Here is a 16,175-nt window from a genome sequence, read left to right on the forward strand (position 1 = left end):
GGACCTCCTGCCGGAAATTCGTGGCCTTCATCCATCCTTATCGTCGAAGGCAGACACTGTTCCCCATCTGCTAGAACCCTGTGTCGGCGACGTCCAATGCCACTGTAATAGCGACGTCCAATGCCACTGTAATGGTGTGATCAGATGCAACTTCCCACTCCTGGAAAAGAGAGATTGTCTCCATCCTCTTTTTGTTGGGGAGGAACTCCAGAATAGGCCCCAGCTTGTTTGTTTGTTTGTTTATTTATTTTGTATAGCGCTCCTGACCCAGAGGTATATGGGCGCTTAAGCATCAGGTTACAGGCATAGGTAGGAACATTTGTACATTTGTGCAGCATATGTATAGTTACAAAAGCAGTTATGAAAGCAGTTATAGTAGAATTAGTAACATCGTAGCGGATACATACATACATACAGTGCTAGTTATTTGTTGAGTAACCAGGTGATGATCTTAGTTCTGAAAGGTTGAAATGTAGGGGTAGATTTGATGTCCAATGGAATAGTGTTCCATAATTGTGAGGCTAGAACTGGGAAGCTGGATCCACCGGCTCTTTTAAAGGAGTATTTGGGCACTGTCAGTTGTAGTGTATTAGAGGATCTGGTGGTTCTAATATTCTGTCTTAAGGTGAATTTATCGGTTAAATAAGGTGGGGCCAGGTGGTTAAGAGCTTTGTAGGTGAGGCAGATAGTTTTTAGGTCTATTTTTTGTTGGATGGAGAGCCATTTGCATGTGATTCTTGTGGCTGAGATATGTTCTCTTCTGGGAATATTAAGGGTGGCACGGAGTGCATTGTTTTGTAGAACTTGCAGTTTATTGACAACCGTTTTATTGACACCTACATACAGGCTGTTGCAATAATCCAGTTTGGATTGTATAAGTGCTCTGGCTAGAGTAAGGCAATTGTTGGGGGATATCAAAGGTCTGCAGGCTCCGATTAGTTTCCCAGTGTAAGCAGTGGCTGAGGCGGTCATATTAATTTGTTTGGCGAAGTTGTTGTTAGTGTCGAGATAGAAACCAAGAGTTTTTACACTTTTGGCAGTGGGAATGGTGTTGCCGTCAATGATGAAGCTAGAGTATCTAGGGCTGAGATTCCGGATAGTGTTGGGTGAGCCGACAAGGAGCAGTTCAGTCTTGTCATCATTCAGGCAGAGGCCATGTGTGGCCATCCATGCCTGAATGATGGAAAAGACTTCACCGATCCTGTTGGCGTCCGCGTTGTAGTTGCCTGATAAAGTGAGGAGTATCTGGGTGTCATCTGCGTAGTTGGTGTAGGTGACACCCAGATGGTCCAGTTTATCGAATAGGGGCTTTGTAAATATATTATACAAAGTGGGTGAAACACAAGATCCTTGTGGGACACCGCAGGTAATGGGAATAGGGTCGGCTGCTGCTATGGGTGAGAAGACTCGCATGGTCCTGTTGTCCAGGAAGGATTGGATCCATGTGACCGCCGAGTGGGAGAAGTGTGCTGCCGATGATAAGTGGTTGCACAAGATTTTGTGGTCAACCAGGTCAAAGGCAGCGGAGAGGTCGAGGAGAAGCAGGATGGCAGCCCTCCCTTTATCTTTGATTTCGTCTATCTGGCTCTTGAGATCAACAAGGGCCGTTTCCGTCCCATGTTGGGGACGAAAGCCAGATTGGCGAGTACCTAGTAATAGGTTAGTTTCAAGGTAATCCTGAATTTGTAAATAGGCCACTCTGTCAAGAATCTTTAGTAAAAATGGGACAGTGGTAATGGGTCTATAATTTGTGGGTATGTCTGGGTCGAGGGTCTGTTTTTTTAGCAAGGGTAGGACCCAGGATTGTTTCAGATTACTTGGGACCATGTTGTTAGAAAAAGACAAGTTTATTAATTTGGTGATGAAGGGGGAGAGATCCCTGGCAGCATCCTTGATAATCTGTGCGGGGCAACTGTCCCCCTTGCAGTTCGAGGGTTTCAAGGATGCTATAATTTTTTGTACTTCAGGTATGGTAACCTTTATGAAGGTGAAGCCTGAGCTAGTGGCGGTGAGTGGGGGATGGGTGGGTCTGGAGGTGGGGTCATGAGTGAGCTGTTGCCGTTTGTTTCCAATTTCAGTTTGGAGCCCTGAAATTTTGTTGGCAAGGGCATTCTGGATCCCTGTGCACCAAGGTTTATCCTTTGTGCAGGTATCTTCGGGAGGAGTGGGGTTTTCTAATTCCTTTAAGATGTTAAAGAGCTCTTTTGTGCTGGAGCCTGCCTGTGAGATCCTGGAATTAAGAGATTCTTTCTTAGCACGTGTGATCTCATTTTTGTAGAGGGTGGAGATATTGGTAAGGTTAGTTCTATTGTCTACTGAAGGCACCGATTTCCATAGTGATTCAAGTTTGCTTTTTTGTAGTCGGAGAAGTTTGAGCTCTGGGGTGTACCACGTATTCAGGTGCGCTTTAGGTTTCCCTTTGCGCATTTTTAATGGGGCAATGGTGTCGATAGCTTTAGCCATGGAGTCATTATAGGCGTTGACCAGCGAGTTTAAGTCAGTTGTAGTTGGTAGGGCGTTCAGAATGGGGGTCACCAGAGGCATTAAGGCTTCAGCTGTGATGTTGCTCTTTTTCCTAGTTAGGCAGGCCGGAGCAATAATAGGCCTTTTGTGCACTAGGTTGTTGATATTAATGTCAAGGGGGAGGAAGTGGTGATCCGTCCAGATGAGCTGTACAGGGTCCTTTAGGGTGATGTTGCAATTGAGGGCGGTTACCCAGTCAAGGATTCTGCCTTTCGAGTGGGTGGGTTTGGAGCAGAGTTGAAGGAGGCCATGCTCCTCTAATTCCGTGGCCAGGGCAATGGCAGGGGTGTCAAGAGGGTCATTAAACCCGAGATTGAAGTCTCCCAGTATAATCATTTGTGCTGAAGGTTTGGAGCTTTCGGCTACTAGGGAGGTGATATCTTCCTAAAATGAGCCAGGTGGACCCGGGGGTCTGTAGATTAGGTGCATAGTGATAGTACTCTTCGGGGAGGTTTGTAGTTTAACTGTAAGATGTTCACATGATTTGAGTAGAGGAGAGGAGCCTAGTCTGATATCAAGTGAGGACTTAAAGATGAGGGCTACACCACCTCCTCGAGCGTTAGGTCTGTCTACTCTGAGGATAGTGTAGTTGTCAGGGATGGCCCCGCAGCCTCATGTAACCAAGTTTCTGTCATAGCAAGGAAGTCTAGGTTGTTAGTCAGAATGATGTCGGCGACTTCTATGGAATGGGCGACTAGTGATCTAACATTTAGAAGAGCTCCTTTTAGTGTATGGAGGGTAGAGTTGATGGGGGTTATAGTGTACTTGTTAGTTTTGTTGGGTAGTTTAGCTGGGCGTTTGCTAGTTTTGTGGTGGATTCTGGCACCAAGTCTATTGTTGCGATCGGTAGGGATAAGGGTGGTTGCTTGAGAGACAGTAAGGTCGGTCATCGTGGAGGGGCTGTGATGATGGGTGGGGCAGGGTGCTCTAATGTCGGTAGGGTTCTGCTTGGATCTATCTGCACTCTTATTGTCTAGGACATTGTAATGCTGTGCGTGGTCATGGGTAGGATAAGCAGATTGTGAGACCGGGAGGAAGGCTGGAGTAGTGGGCAGGAATGGTGTGGGGCAGACGATAGGGTAATGTCTTGGGCAGGCGGGTCTAGCTAGTCCATTTTTATGGGTTATGTAGCTGTTACCGTTGCAAAGTATATTACTTTGCATGACACAGAAGGGGAACATGATCATGGTAAGGCAAAGTAGCATAATGTGTGTGCTAGGGGCGATGCGCCGTGCAGAGGATTGGCGGATGAAGGACATCGGTGCGACCATAAGGCACAACACAATAGTGTGGTCTAAATGTGACCATAGGGCAAACACAGTAGCGTGGTCACTATGCGACCATAGGGCATAACACAGTAGCGTGGTCACTATGCGACCATAGGGCATAACACAATAGCGTGGTCACTATGCGACCATGGGGCACAACACATTAGTGTGGTCTATATGCGACCATAGGGCATAACACAGTAGCGTGGTCACTATGCGACCATAGGGCATAACAAAGTGGCGTGGTCACTATGCGACCATGGGGCACAACACAGTAGTGTGGTCACTATGCGACCATAGGGCACAACACAATAGAGTGGTCACTAAGCGACCATAGGGCATAACACAATAGCGTGGTCACTATGCGACCATAGGGCACAACACAATAGAGTGGTCTATATGCGACCATAAGGCACAATACAATAGCGTGGTCACTATGCGACCATAGGGCATAACACAATAGCGTGGTCACTATGCGACCATAGGGCACAACACAATAGAGTGGTCTATATGCGACCATAGGGCACAACACAGTAGTGTGGTCTAAATGCGACCATAAGGCACAATACAATAGCGTGGTCTATATGCAATCATAAGGCACAACACAATAGCGTGGTCTATATGCAACCATAGGGCAAACACAGTAGCGTGGTCACTATGCGACCATGGGGCACCACACATTAGTGTGGTCTATATGCGACCATAGGGCGCAACACAATAGCGTGGTCTATGTGCGACTATAGGGCATAACAAAGTGGCGTGGTCACTATGCGACCATAAGGCACAACACAATAGCGTGGTCTATATGCAACCATAGGGCACAACACAATAGCGTGGTCTATGTGCGACCATAGGGCATAACACAATAGCGTGGTCTATGTGCGACCATAGGGCATAACACAGTAGCATGGTCTAAATGCCACAACAATCAATACAACAAACAGGTGTGGTATGTATGTGACCAGTACTAGAGACCAAAGACCCATCTAAGTGGGAGTGGCTAAGAGTCCATGCATACAGTAATGTCCCGGTACTTGCATGTACTTACAATGCGTTCTCCTTATGAGAGAGGGTTCTGGCAGTGGGTAAGTTGCAAGTTGAGCAGAGGTGGTGGCCACTCCGCGCTCCCATGCGCGTAACAGGCGCAGAACAGGCCTTTGTATGGCCTTAGGACTGGCCGGCGATTCCGCCTGCCGGCGGTTCTTTCTGTTCAAATCGAGGTTCAGCCTCGATATCGTGCCGCGATGCGCCCGGCATGTGCGAGTCAGGCACCTTGTATGGACAGGGTCAGGCAGGCCCTGCTCTGATAGCACGCGCCGTGCCTGGGTCCTGATCCGGATCCTCTGCTGGGCTGGGGGGCTGGGGGGCTCCTGCCCTCACCCCTCTAGGTGGATGATAGAAGTGGGGGACCTGGGGCGCAGAACAGGCCTTTGTATGGCCTTAGGACTGGCCGGCGATTCCGCCTGCCGGCGGTTCTTTCTGTTCAAATCTTCTTCCACTCGCTGATGAACCTCGTCAGCCAGCCACCCACCGGGGTGCACGTGTGAGGGCCTGACGTCCCGGCAGGTTCAGGCCTGTTTCGGAGCCGGCGTCCGGTACCATAGGCCTGGGAACAGTATCTGTAGGCTTTCTGGTTCGTGGATCTGGAATGCTGACGGTACGAAAAGGAGAAACCTTCGGAAGACCTGCTCGACTTTCCCCAGGAGGAGCGAAAAGAAGAGCACTTCTGCTGGAGAGTGCCCAAGGAACGGGCCGTCTCCGTATCCGCCTTCATGGCCTGGAGTGACTTGTCGACGACCTTCCAATACAATTCCTCTCCGTCGAAGGGCATGTCCAACACCTTCACCTGGACCTCCTGCCGGAAATTCGTGGCCTTCATCCATCCTTATCGTCGAAGGCAGACACTGTTCCCCATCTGCTAGAACCCTGTGTCGGCGACGTCCAATGCCACTGTAATGGCGACGTCCAATGCCACTGTAATGGTGTGATCAGATGCAACTTCCCACTCCTGGAAAAGAGAGATTGTCTCCATCCTCTTTTTGTTGGGGAGGAACTCCAGAATAGGCCCCAGCTTGTACCACAGCTCCCTGTCATACCTGGCTAGGATTGCCAGTGCGTTGGCCACCTTTATAGTGGACGCCACAGTGTAAATCAGGAGGACGGGTTAACCGACTGTTTGCCCGTGGCCGCTGATACCATCAAATCCGGAGATGGTTGCGACCTCAGGCACTTGGGTGCGGAGTCCGGCACCCGTTCCTTCTTCTCCAGCTCACCCTGTTTCGCTGGAGCCATGCAAAGATTCTTCATAGGGGCCAGGCCGTCTTCCCACACGTCATATAGAATGGGCACTGCTATGATGGTCTTCCTCTTGGCCTCGTGCCTCTGGTCCAAGAAACCCTCCTTCCTGGTTTCTTCGGGCACAAGCTGAAAAAGCTCGGAGGCTCTGGAGTTGATCTAGTTCAATGACCCCACTGCGTCCGGTGGGGATGCCCTAGGTTGCGCATCCAAATGCAGAGACTCGCCGTCTGCTGCACCCTCGTCGTCGTCCGTAGTCATGGCCGTATCTGTCCCTGTACCCGTGTCTGCTGGGAGAGAAGGGGCCCGACGCGGGTGTGGATGCTGAAATGGGGGTGTTGGAGGGCGCTTCCTCTTCTTCATTGGAGGCTGAACAGGGGTGCTGGGGGACCACTGTAACTGGGCTTGGTGGCCTCCGCTTCTGGATTTCCAAAACCAAGGTGTGAAGGGTCGACAGAATGTCCAGAGACACATCAATCGGCTGAGCTGGCGGGATCGGAAAACTAGGGCTGCGCCGTCGTCCCCCTCATCTTCGACGTCCTCCTGGACCATGTGCAAGGACTCCTGGTCCTCGTCGTCCATGGACAAGACCTCGATGGCGTGGGCCACGGCCTGAGAGGTCTGTTTCGGGGCCACCTTGCCCCTCTTTTCTCCCCCCTGCGGGGCTTGAACTGGGGTCTGAGGCAGTTCCATTCCTTCTGGCGTGCCAGCAGACTTTGCCAAAGTCACTGCAGTGGTGTCGCGCCTTGGAGGTAGGAATACCTTCTGTGCTGCGGGGGCTACTTTCATAAGGTCAGCACCCTTAACCGTTGTGTGAGCAGCTGCCACCAACTCTATGGTCGACTAAGTCTTAGCCTGTATCCCTTGGGTCTGCGTGGGCAGATCGGCATTCTTCATCTCGTCCCTCCGCAGCTACACAGACTTGCCGCAGTTTAGCCGGGGTAGATGATTTCCTTTTTGAGGAGGAGCTTGATTGCCAGCTGGCAATGGAGGCAGCGGGTATGTCGATCGCGCCCTATCCACCTTACGACCTACTTACGTGGTGAACCCGGTGGACTCGGACTTGCGGTTCTTGGCCTTGTCTTGGGCCCCCATGGATGAGGCACCCTCAAGGACTTATAGGACCGCTCCTTGGACCGGCCGGTCCTGAGTGAGGCATGGCGCTGCTCCGAGCATGGAGCAGAGGCCTTGGCATTAAGCCACACTGCCGTGAAGGGAGGATAGCTCAGTGGCAACGTGCAGGTCTTGGAAGCAAGACCACGCTGAGCAACACTGGTTCGAATCCCGGATCCACGCTTATAAATAACTAATAAATTAAGCGTGTTAATAATATCTGCACTTGCGCGATCCGAATGTACAAGGCCAAGTAGGATCCTTCCCCCCTCCACACACACCCACACCTTGTTGCGCCTTGCAACACACGGGTTCTAGGTGCATTACAAATTAACAATTACATTACAATCTACTGTGCCTGTCCCTCGTCTGCTTCTTGGAGAACCTGAGGCATACATCGCACTCTGCCTCCTTACGGTCTGGGTGCAGGCATTAGAGGCATTGCAGGTGCTCATCTTCCAGAAACACATTGCGTAACCCGCACTTGGTGCAGGGCTTGAAGAGGGAACTTGCTCCTTCTCCTCCATCATGGTCGGAGGGCGCGGAGTAGGCACGACTGCCTTCTGGAATCTTTGACGATTCTTTGCCCTTGATGGGCACTGAAATTCGTCGCCAACGGATCCCCGCTGTCAGCAGATGGAGAAAAGAGCACACAGGCTCTTTTGGAACATAAATAGAACCTTTTTCCATCGAAAACACGTTGCAGTAGCTCGCAGAGCAAACTTGAGCACTCCCAACACTGAAGCATGCAGTACAAATCTGAAGATGGCTGCCAGAGGGCGGGCTTAGGGAGAGGACTGTCATTGGATGGGGCAGTTGACCCAGAGGGCAGTTTAAAGGAGAAATACAGTTTGTAAGTGTAACATTTTTTCTTTTACTGAGGATTCCCAGCCTGACGACGGGGAATATTCATGAGCATGATCTCATGCTGGAGAAAGTTGTATTAATGCATTAATAGAGGCACCAACATTTGGCTATTTAACTGAGGTTGCAGTTCTATAATACAAAATTGCCTCACTATATTTATCAACACTTTTGTTCAACAGGTTAGGATCTTACGAATCAGTTTAATTATAAAAATGGAGTATCTAATTCCTTCCCTAGCACTAAGAGCCATCTACGATGTGACGTGTAACTACAATAAGCTATTGCTAAGTTTATGAAGAACACTGTCTGGTGTTATGAGTAACTTGTCTGGCAGTTCCTTAATTGGCTCTCCAGGTTTATTAGCTAGATTTCGTTTATCTATGAAAGCATTTACATTAGAAACATCGGGGGTCCTGACTGAGGCCTTTAAGTCTGGTGAATGTGATCAGTGGGCTTAATGGCTCGTGTAACGGCTCCCCTACACAACTATATCTGGAAGTGCCAATTTCTATGACATTGTAATAGAGATGCATAGTTGATCGATGTTATGCTTGTCTACACATGGCATCTGGCCTTCATGAATAGCCATGGGTTTAAAGAGTTACATCGATTTGGTCAGGTGTAGAGATGGTGGATTTTCTCCATGCTAGGAAGGAGCCAGTAGCCACCAATGGTTGGTTATTTTTCCATCCAAGTCTTCTTCTAGCATATGAAACACTGCATCTCTGTTGCATCCGTGGGCCAGCCAATGATGGTGCAGCCTGTTTTATTGCACCATGAACTGCCTCCAGCAATGTGCATTCTCGTATCAGTGCTAATATCATCTTTAGCACCACTTACAATGCCTGCGCTTCTAGATAATTGACACCAGGTAAGAATCGGAGTACCAAGAAGAAGGGGATTTATCCAAAGCGTATGCGTTCCACAACCTGATGTGACATGTAACAGAAAGGAGCGCCTTTAAGTGCCACAGTTGTCCCGCATAGACACTAGGGTTCTTACTCTGGTCCCTTTGACTTGATATGAGCGATTGGGCATACTGTTGTGATGTAGTCTTCCCTGGATCCTGCCTGGAATGTTGGAGTGATTGATGTAGAATGCAGGCTTAGAGAATGTTGTTGTATGTGTGGGTTCCATGGCTGTCAGTTGGTAAGTGCGACTACTGAGAGAGGATGCCGGTGAATGATATCCCTATCTTATATGTACCTGACTTAATGAACTTGATGAAATGTACTTGGAACTAAGTAAAGAGGTTGCAAGTACATTCCAAGATGTCAGTGTCAACATTGGCCAGGGACCCAGTCCTTACCGGGGATCTGGTTAGAGTGGCTGCTAGCATTCGGAAGAAGGGGAACTCTACATCAGTTGTGAGTAAGAAGCACATGACAATATACAGGATAATGCTGTACAAACCCCAGCATGTAGCCTCACATCCCTGGCATAGTCTTTTGTAGTAACATCAGCTTTCTCAAACAGCAAAGATTGTGCTGTGTCAGCCTTTTTCCTATAGTCAATCACCTCAAATCTATACAGCTGCCTCACCTCCTACAGTTCATCACCTAAAATCTATGCAACAGCCTCAATTCCTACAGTCACCCCAAATCTATGCCGCTGCCTCAAACTTCCCTTGAGGTTTGAGACTTGAAAGGAGGTTCCTGGAGATCTCAAGGGATTCCAAATGGTTCTCAAGCCCCACTAACCCTCCTTGACACGTGGGAAGAAAATTCAAATGGCCTGTCATCCTGTGTTTGAGCAGTTCACCACTTTTGAGCTAAGTGTGCTCCATAATGCTGGTAGATCGAGTGTGGCCCCACCCCTTCTGTTTCTCAGATCTGTTCGAACGATTTAGGTAGGAACCAATTCAGCTGTCGAAGAGCAAGTTTCTTCTCCCTCAAAAGACCCAACAGGGAGCGAGGGATCCGCACCCCTGCTCTCGATGTTTGAGTTTACAATACAGCCCGATTCCCGAACAACGCACTTTGGGAAGTCTAGGTTTGTCCAAAATGGTTGTATACATTAATACATCAGCAGGGGCAGAGCCCACTGGGTGCCAGTACAAGAGGAAGTTGTCCTTTGACACTGGGCACAGAGAGAATGTTGATCCTCACATAGCCAGTTCTGACATTCACTTCTGTAAGTCTTATATGTTGGCCATTGAGAAGTACTGTACCTCCGCAGTCCTGCCCAACAGAATGTGAAGTGGAGTGACCCTTAACAATTTCCCTTAGAATACGAAGCAGCGTAACCTATTTTGGTGCATCATTAAAGATGCAGTTTGCACTACACCACAGGAGCAGGCTGCGGAATGTGCCCATTTCAGAATTGACAGATTAGATAGTATTTTAAATGAGAAAAACTACAATTTGCAAATGGAAACACACAGGGCACCTTACTTGGTACATTCAAAGATGTTCTCAAAAATATTATGATTTCTTTGTATAACGTGGTAATTAAAGATAAACATAAGTCATAGGTGATCCTTGGAAAAAATGAAAGTGAAAAAAGTTGGCATCGGGATACAGCTAACATTTGTAAATCTTCAATGAAAGTTATGAACACATCAATACAACCAATGAAGGAGATGAGACATTGTTTTTGTTCTATGGAAGTTATAATGCACTCAGGCTTGAATAAGTTGTTTCCCAAAACTACTTAAATTAAATGCCATACATGGCATCAGTTGCAGGTCAAGCAAACTGCACAACCTCAAAAATAAAATGGACAGAGGTCTGTGTGCATCTGAGAGTAAACTATGCCACCTTAATACAACCAGGAACATGCTTCATATTAAAGTAATTCGCGAACACAAATGATGGCAACAATGAACACAAAGTTGGCCATTGGCACAGTTACTTTGACCTGAATGACTACTGACACACAGGAAAGTTGGAAGCAACAAAACATGATTCCAACTGTCGAGTCAATCCAAATCAGTTGATGGAATATTATTGGGCAAATAGAAATAATACAAATATGTTTGAAAATCAAAGGCAAGAGACCGTGTTATACCCTCTACTCTTCTTTATAAAACCTTTATTATTCAAGTAGCCGACAGCCCAGCAATAGGGATATTTGTGGTGAATTTATTTAAAATATGAATCTTTTATGCACCCTTGCTAATATGGTATATGATATTTTATTTATATTGCGCTCGTACACAAGTGTTTCAGAGTCTTAATATTCACTTTGCCACCATTGTAATTCTCATCACACGTTCGCGGATGTACGATGGATATTTGACTAAACAACTGGACAATGTATTTGTGACAACTCTGTCACGCAAGACTTTGAATTTAGTCAAACCTGGACTAATAAACTCTACTTTGGAGAAGAAGTGCTTAAACCTGTCCTGTCAGGTGTAGGTGATGCGGGCATTGATACAGAGAGGAAGAGACCGTGGATTAATAAGTAACCTGGTATATATGGGAGACCACTTTTCCCTTAGGGCCGATGGCACTGCTCTTGATGTTTGTCTAGGAGGACTCTAAAAAGGGAATGTATGTAATTTACTTGTAGTAAGTAACGGTCAACCATTACATAACCAGCTTTGATGGGTGAATTTTGGGGAAATCAGTAACTGATGTTTGGGTAAGAACACCAAACAACGTGTGTTTTGTGGGCACCAATGCTGTTTCGAGGTTCCGTGCTGTAGTCCTGGTGATGGGATAGAATGGATCTCAGGGGCTGCCATGGATGAGAATCAGAGAGGCTCCCCATCCATCATCAGCCTTAAGAATCATACCCTCTATTGGCACCCCAGCAGACCCCAGAGTAGAACAATCAACTGAAAGGGTGGTGGGGCTGAAACAGGGACCATTGGGGTACAATCAATCATGGGTCCCAAGAGTTCAGTAGAGTTGCAGCATCTGGTAACCAGTGAGTGTAGGCTGGTCCCAGCGGGGAGACAAAACCTAAGGGAAATAAACTTAATTTTTCAATGCAGGGACACTCCATTGACATCATGAAGGACCCCCCCAAGCCTCAACCTGCACAGGAACTCTCACAGGCAGAGCTGACTTCTCGGGTCTTCGAGATATTTGTATCTTCCCCAAAGTGGTACTCATAATCATGTCTACACGGTGCACGGCAATGTGAGTATTCTAGCCCGTGACCTCTGTCACTGTAGCCTGTGATACCAGACCTAAAACAGTACAAAAGACTTGGACAGGAAAATTGTTTAGGCTGGACCTGCTTATGGACCAGTATGTGGCCATGAGGATTCACAAAATCAAGCATTGATAGATGGTTTGACAAACTAAGGTGCAGGCACTATGCAGGCCGACAAGCCTGATGCCACATCACTTGCAGACGCCAGCAACAAATATCCATAACACGTCCGAGCACAAGCAACTGCAGTATAGACGTGAGACAATGATCGCAAGCAATGAAAAATCAAGATGGAGGAAAGCCCTAATGAGGGCTCGGTCCAAGGCTCCACACTCAAATTCAGAGGCAAATCAGATTCATACTGGGGGACACAATGCCCATGTTGGGCTCATAGAGAGAATCAGCTGAGTCCAGTTCTTCAGTTACAGGCGCTGTGGGCAGGTCCATGGGAATTTAAGAAACTTCTGTCTGCAACAGTGGCATTGGAAGTTGGAGGTTCCGTGAGAGAAAGACTACAAATTGGTGAAGCAAGGAGGAGGCAGAGCAGAGTGATGAGGGTGTGCAGGAGGGGAGAGAGAGGGAGAAAGGAAGAGAGAGCACGGGGTGTTGAGTTGAATGAGGCTTACAAAGGAGAGCATGCAGTGAAAGAGCAAGGAAGACATTGGAGAAATCAGGAAGCAGTGAAACCAAACAAAGAGGGAGATCAGAGAGAGAAACAAAGATCAGAAGACGTTGGGCAGGAACAGAAGTGTTGGAGAAGAACAAGGAGGAGGAGAGTGGAGAAATGGCAGGTAGTCAGCAAAGACCAATAGGTTTGGAGCAGAAAGAGGAGGAGGGGGAGTTGAAGAAGCTGAAGAGATTAAAGAAAGTGGAAAAGCGGACTAACAAAGGAGATGGAGGAGAGCATTTGATTGTAGAGGAGGAAGGCGGAAATAGGAGAGTTAAAAAAAGTCACAATGAAGTGGTGGAGAAGAAAGCCCTAATAGGAGGTGAAGATAGGCTGAACGATACAAGGCATCAGGGAGGTAGAGAAATGAAGACAGAGGAGGAGATGGGAAGGTGCAAGGGAGGTTGAGAGGAGGAGAAGTTCCCAAGACCTGGGGCATCCAAATGCCAGTATGCCTACCATCCCAGTCTGATCATTGCCATTCCTGGGCCCCAAGAGGTCCGGTCTTGCACGGTCGACGCCTGGAGATTCGGCTCCCTGTCCACAGCCCCATGGTCCCAAGCTGGCGGAACCTTCTAGCAAGAGGACAACATCCCAGCAAGTGCAACAAAGGGGCCACCTACAATCTAAGCCAAGAAACAAGTGTTAGGACACTTAAAACCCCAAAGAGCAAAAGGTGAAAGAGGGATGGATTAGAAGAATATGGTTGGAATTGCTTATTATCATTTATTTTGGAGTGCCCTATAACAGTGGTTACATCCATGGGACAACGGGGAGGACTGGACCAGAAGAATGATCATTTTTTTTCACCCTAAGCCCTTGGTGTACACTGGGCTAGGCTGATGGAGCGAGGCAGGCTTATTTTTGCATCTGCCCACAAATACAAGCACCTGAAACGGGGGTAAGTGCAGCGGACAGAATTGCATTTCCTTTTACACACATTTATTTGCAGCACTGTGTTTATATGCGAGATGACCGTCGCTGAGCTAAGCCTCGGAAGATGCTGGAGCCCCACCAGTGTCTACACGCTCGATACACAGGCAGCACATAGCCTGCATTTACTTCAGTGGACTTTTCGTGGCATATCCCAGGAAGACTTGTTTTCGCCCGCGAATGCTGGAAATCAGATGAGGCCGAGTTAAAGGATGCCTCGCATAGACATTTATCCTTGAAATATATAGGAGATCCTTACCACTATTTCTGATTATTTATCTTGAAGGGTGCGGTGCACTGTTCGCGCCCACAGGTGAGGGTGTGTTCTAATGGATTTCAACTGTATCTACGTTTGTTTATGTTTTTCGTAGATTGAGTCAGCTGAAGGTGGCCACAGAAGCAACTTCAGTGGCAAAAGGAGTGGTGACTATGTGCGCCACACCCACAGATTATACAGGTGGAACTTTAATCTAATAAGGATAGCCTGGGGAGTAGGTAAATCAGAGAAGTGCGTGTGAGTGACTGTAGGAATTTGACCCTTATTCAGTATACCAAGTAGTTCCTCTGGGCTTGCTTCTAGATCCAATCATTTTATATTGGTCGGATTCAAATCAGGAGAGATTGAGGTGGTGACTTCAAGTGTCATACCTACAAAACAAAGGATTCAAATCAACTAAAGGACTGTGGGCTTCAGGTAAGCCACATGAGGATTATCCCAGGGTTGGGATACTATTCTCTGAGGGTGTTAGCCCACAGGCATTTCTAGATCATCCCCTCGACAGTCACCAGAAAATGGTTGCCAGACAAGAGATTAATGTTTTAGCATAGCAACTATAGGTAGGCATTATTGTCTGGAATTAATGGACTTGAAAATCATTTACAATGATTTAATCAACAGCAATAGAAATGTAAAGATTGAGCACAATATTCTAATATTATGAATATGTTTTCATTGTAGACATCTATGAATACAAAATGAGATAAGAGGTGGCGTACATTTCCCAATCCATTCCTGTCATGTTGAAGGCCGGAGTACCACAGAGCCCTTCTAAAACACGCACAGATACCAGCTGAAACACTTGACTATAGATATGTGAAGAAATAGACATACTTAAAAGAAAGCTATAGGTGTAAAAAATTAGCAAAGAGATGTTGTTAGTACTTAGCCGCGGCACATAGAGGGGTCCTTTGTATGAGGTGTGATTGTATTCTGTTATGTGAACAAGTGAATGTGTATGAATACTATAGTATACATGCATTCATTTGAGTGAAGAGAGGTGTCATCAATTTTGGTATTTTCTATGTTTAATTAATTGAAAAAAAGTACTTTATTTTCATAATTGAAAGTGTATGACTGGAAAGAGTTCACGGTCAGCACTGTCTGTTACTACAGGTCTTGATCTTTTTTCATATGGAAGTGTTGTTATAGCCTGGATGATCAAGACCATACCAGGTACCCTAGTGTATTGTGTATTCCAGGCAGGAGAGGAGAGGAGAGAGAAAGAAAGCAAGGTGGGGCCTGAGAGACAGAAAAAAGAAGATACCAACAACCATTAAAACCGTCAAACTACAGTAGGGGAATTCTGAAGTACCCTGGGGTCTAAGTAGTTGTGCAGTGTCTCCTCCCCCGCTCCCCCCCACACCCCAGCAGGTCAAGTCAAGGAGGACCAAGGTGTGAATTAAACAACCTCAACGGTATTCAGGAAAGACGAAGAGTTGAGATATTTGTGTTTAGGATATTATAGAACTAGGGGAGGGAGGAGAGGACTGAGGACCACAACCCTTAAAGAAGTGAAGAAATGGGTGGGATACCCAAGTGTTTGCTGTGTAGTCCCAAAATCATTCACTTTAGTCTCAGTAACCCATAATCTCGTGGGTACCTATAAAAAAGCATATATTGAGCCTACCCCGTCAATTGGTGTCGAGACATCCGATGATCCCTGAGCCTTGGCAGCACACACATGCACTCTCACATACATACACAAATCCCCAGACTTCCAGGAACATTCATGAACATTGTCTTTATAAGTTGGTATGCTCTTTTAATAAACCCATAACTGTCACAATCAAAAAGTAAATACTTTTAGACATTAAAGTTTACATGTTTTCATTTGGCCCATCCACCTTAATTCCTGTAATAGTACCACTCGTAGTTCAACACCATTTTGACCAAACCTGCGGTTAGTACCTGACATCACCAATGAGTGGGTGCTTCTTTTTCTGATCATTTAGTAACTCCATCAAGTAGTTGCCGACTTCAGTAGCGTGTTCCCTGAGATGCTCCTTCTCGATGACGTCTAAGACAGCTAGGCCTATCGCACATGACACTGGATTTCCACCAAACTGGGGGGGTGAAAGGCAAAGATGATAACTGTGAAACACGACAACACTGACCTCTCCGC

The 16,175-nt window shown here is 47.0% G+C and overlaps 1 protein-coding gene across 1 annotated transcript in view; it reads right to left on the reverse strand.

Annotated features, from left to right (window-relative positions):
* PHYKPL (5-phosphohydroxy-L-lysine phospho-lyase) overlaps positions 1-16,175 on the reverse strand; it is a 460,271-nt gene that overhangs the window by 66,330 nt on the left and 377,766 nt on the right. The window contains exon 9 of the mRNA XM_069652639.1: positions 15,962-16,116. Within this exon, the coding sequence (XP_069508740.1) occupies positions 15,962-16,116 (155 nt within the window). The remainder of the gene's footprint in view (positions 1-15,961; positions 16,117-16,175) is intronic.

This window comes from Ambystoma mexicanum, chromosome 3p (assembly GCF_040938575.1).
Source record: "Ambystoma mexicanum isolate Mex_15411 chromosome 3p, UKY_AmexF1_1, whole genome shotgun sequence".
Lineage (NCBI taxonomy): Eukaryota > Metazoa > Chordata > Amphibia > Caudata > Ambystomatidae > Ambystoma > Ambystoma mexicanum.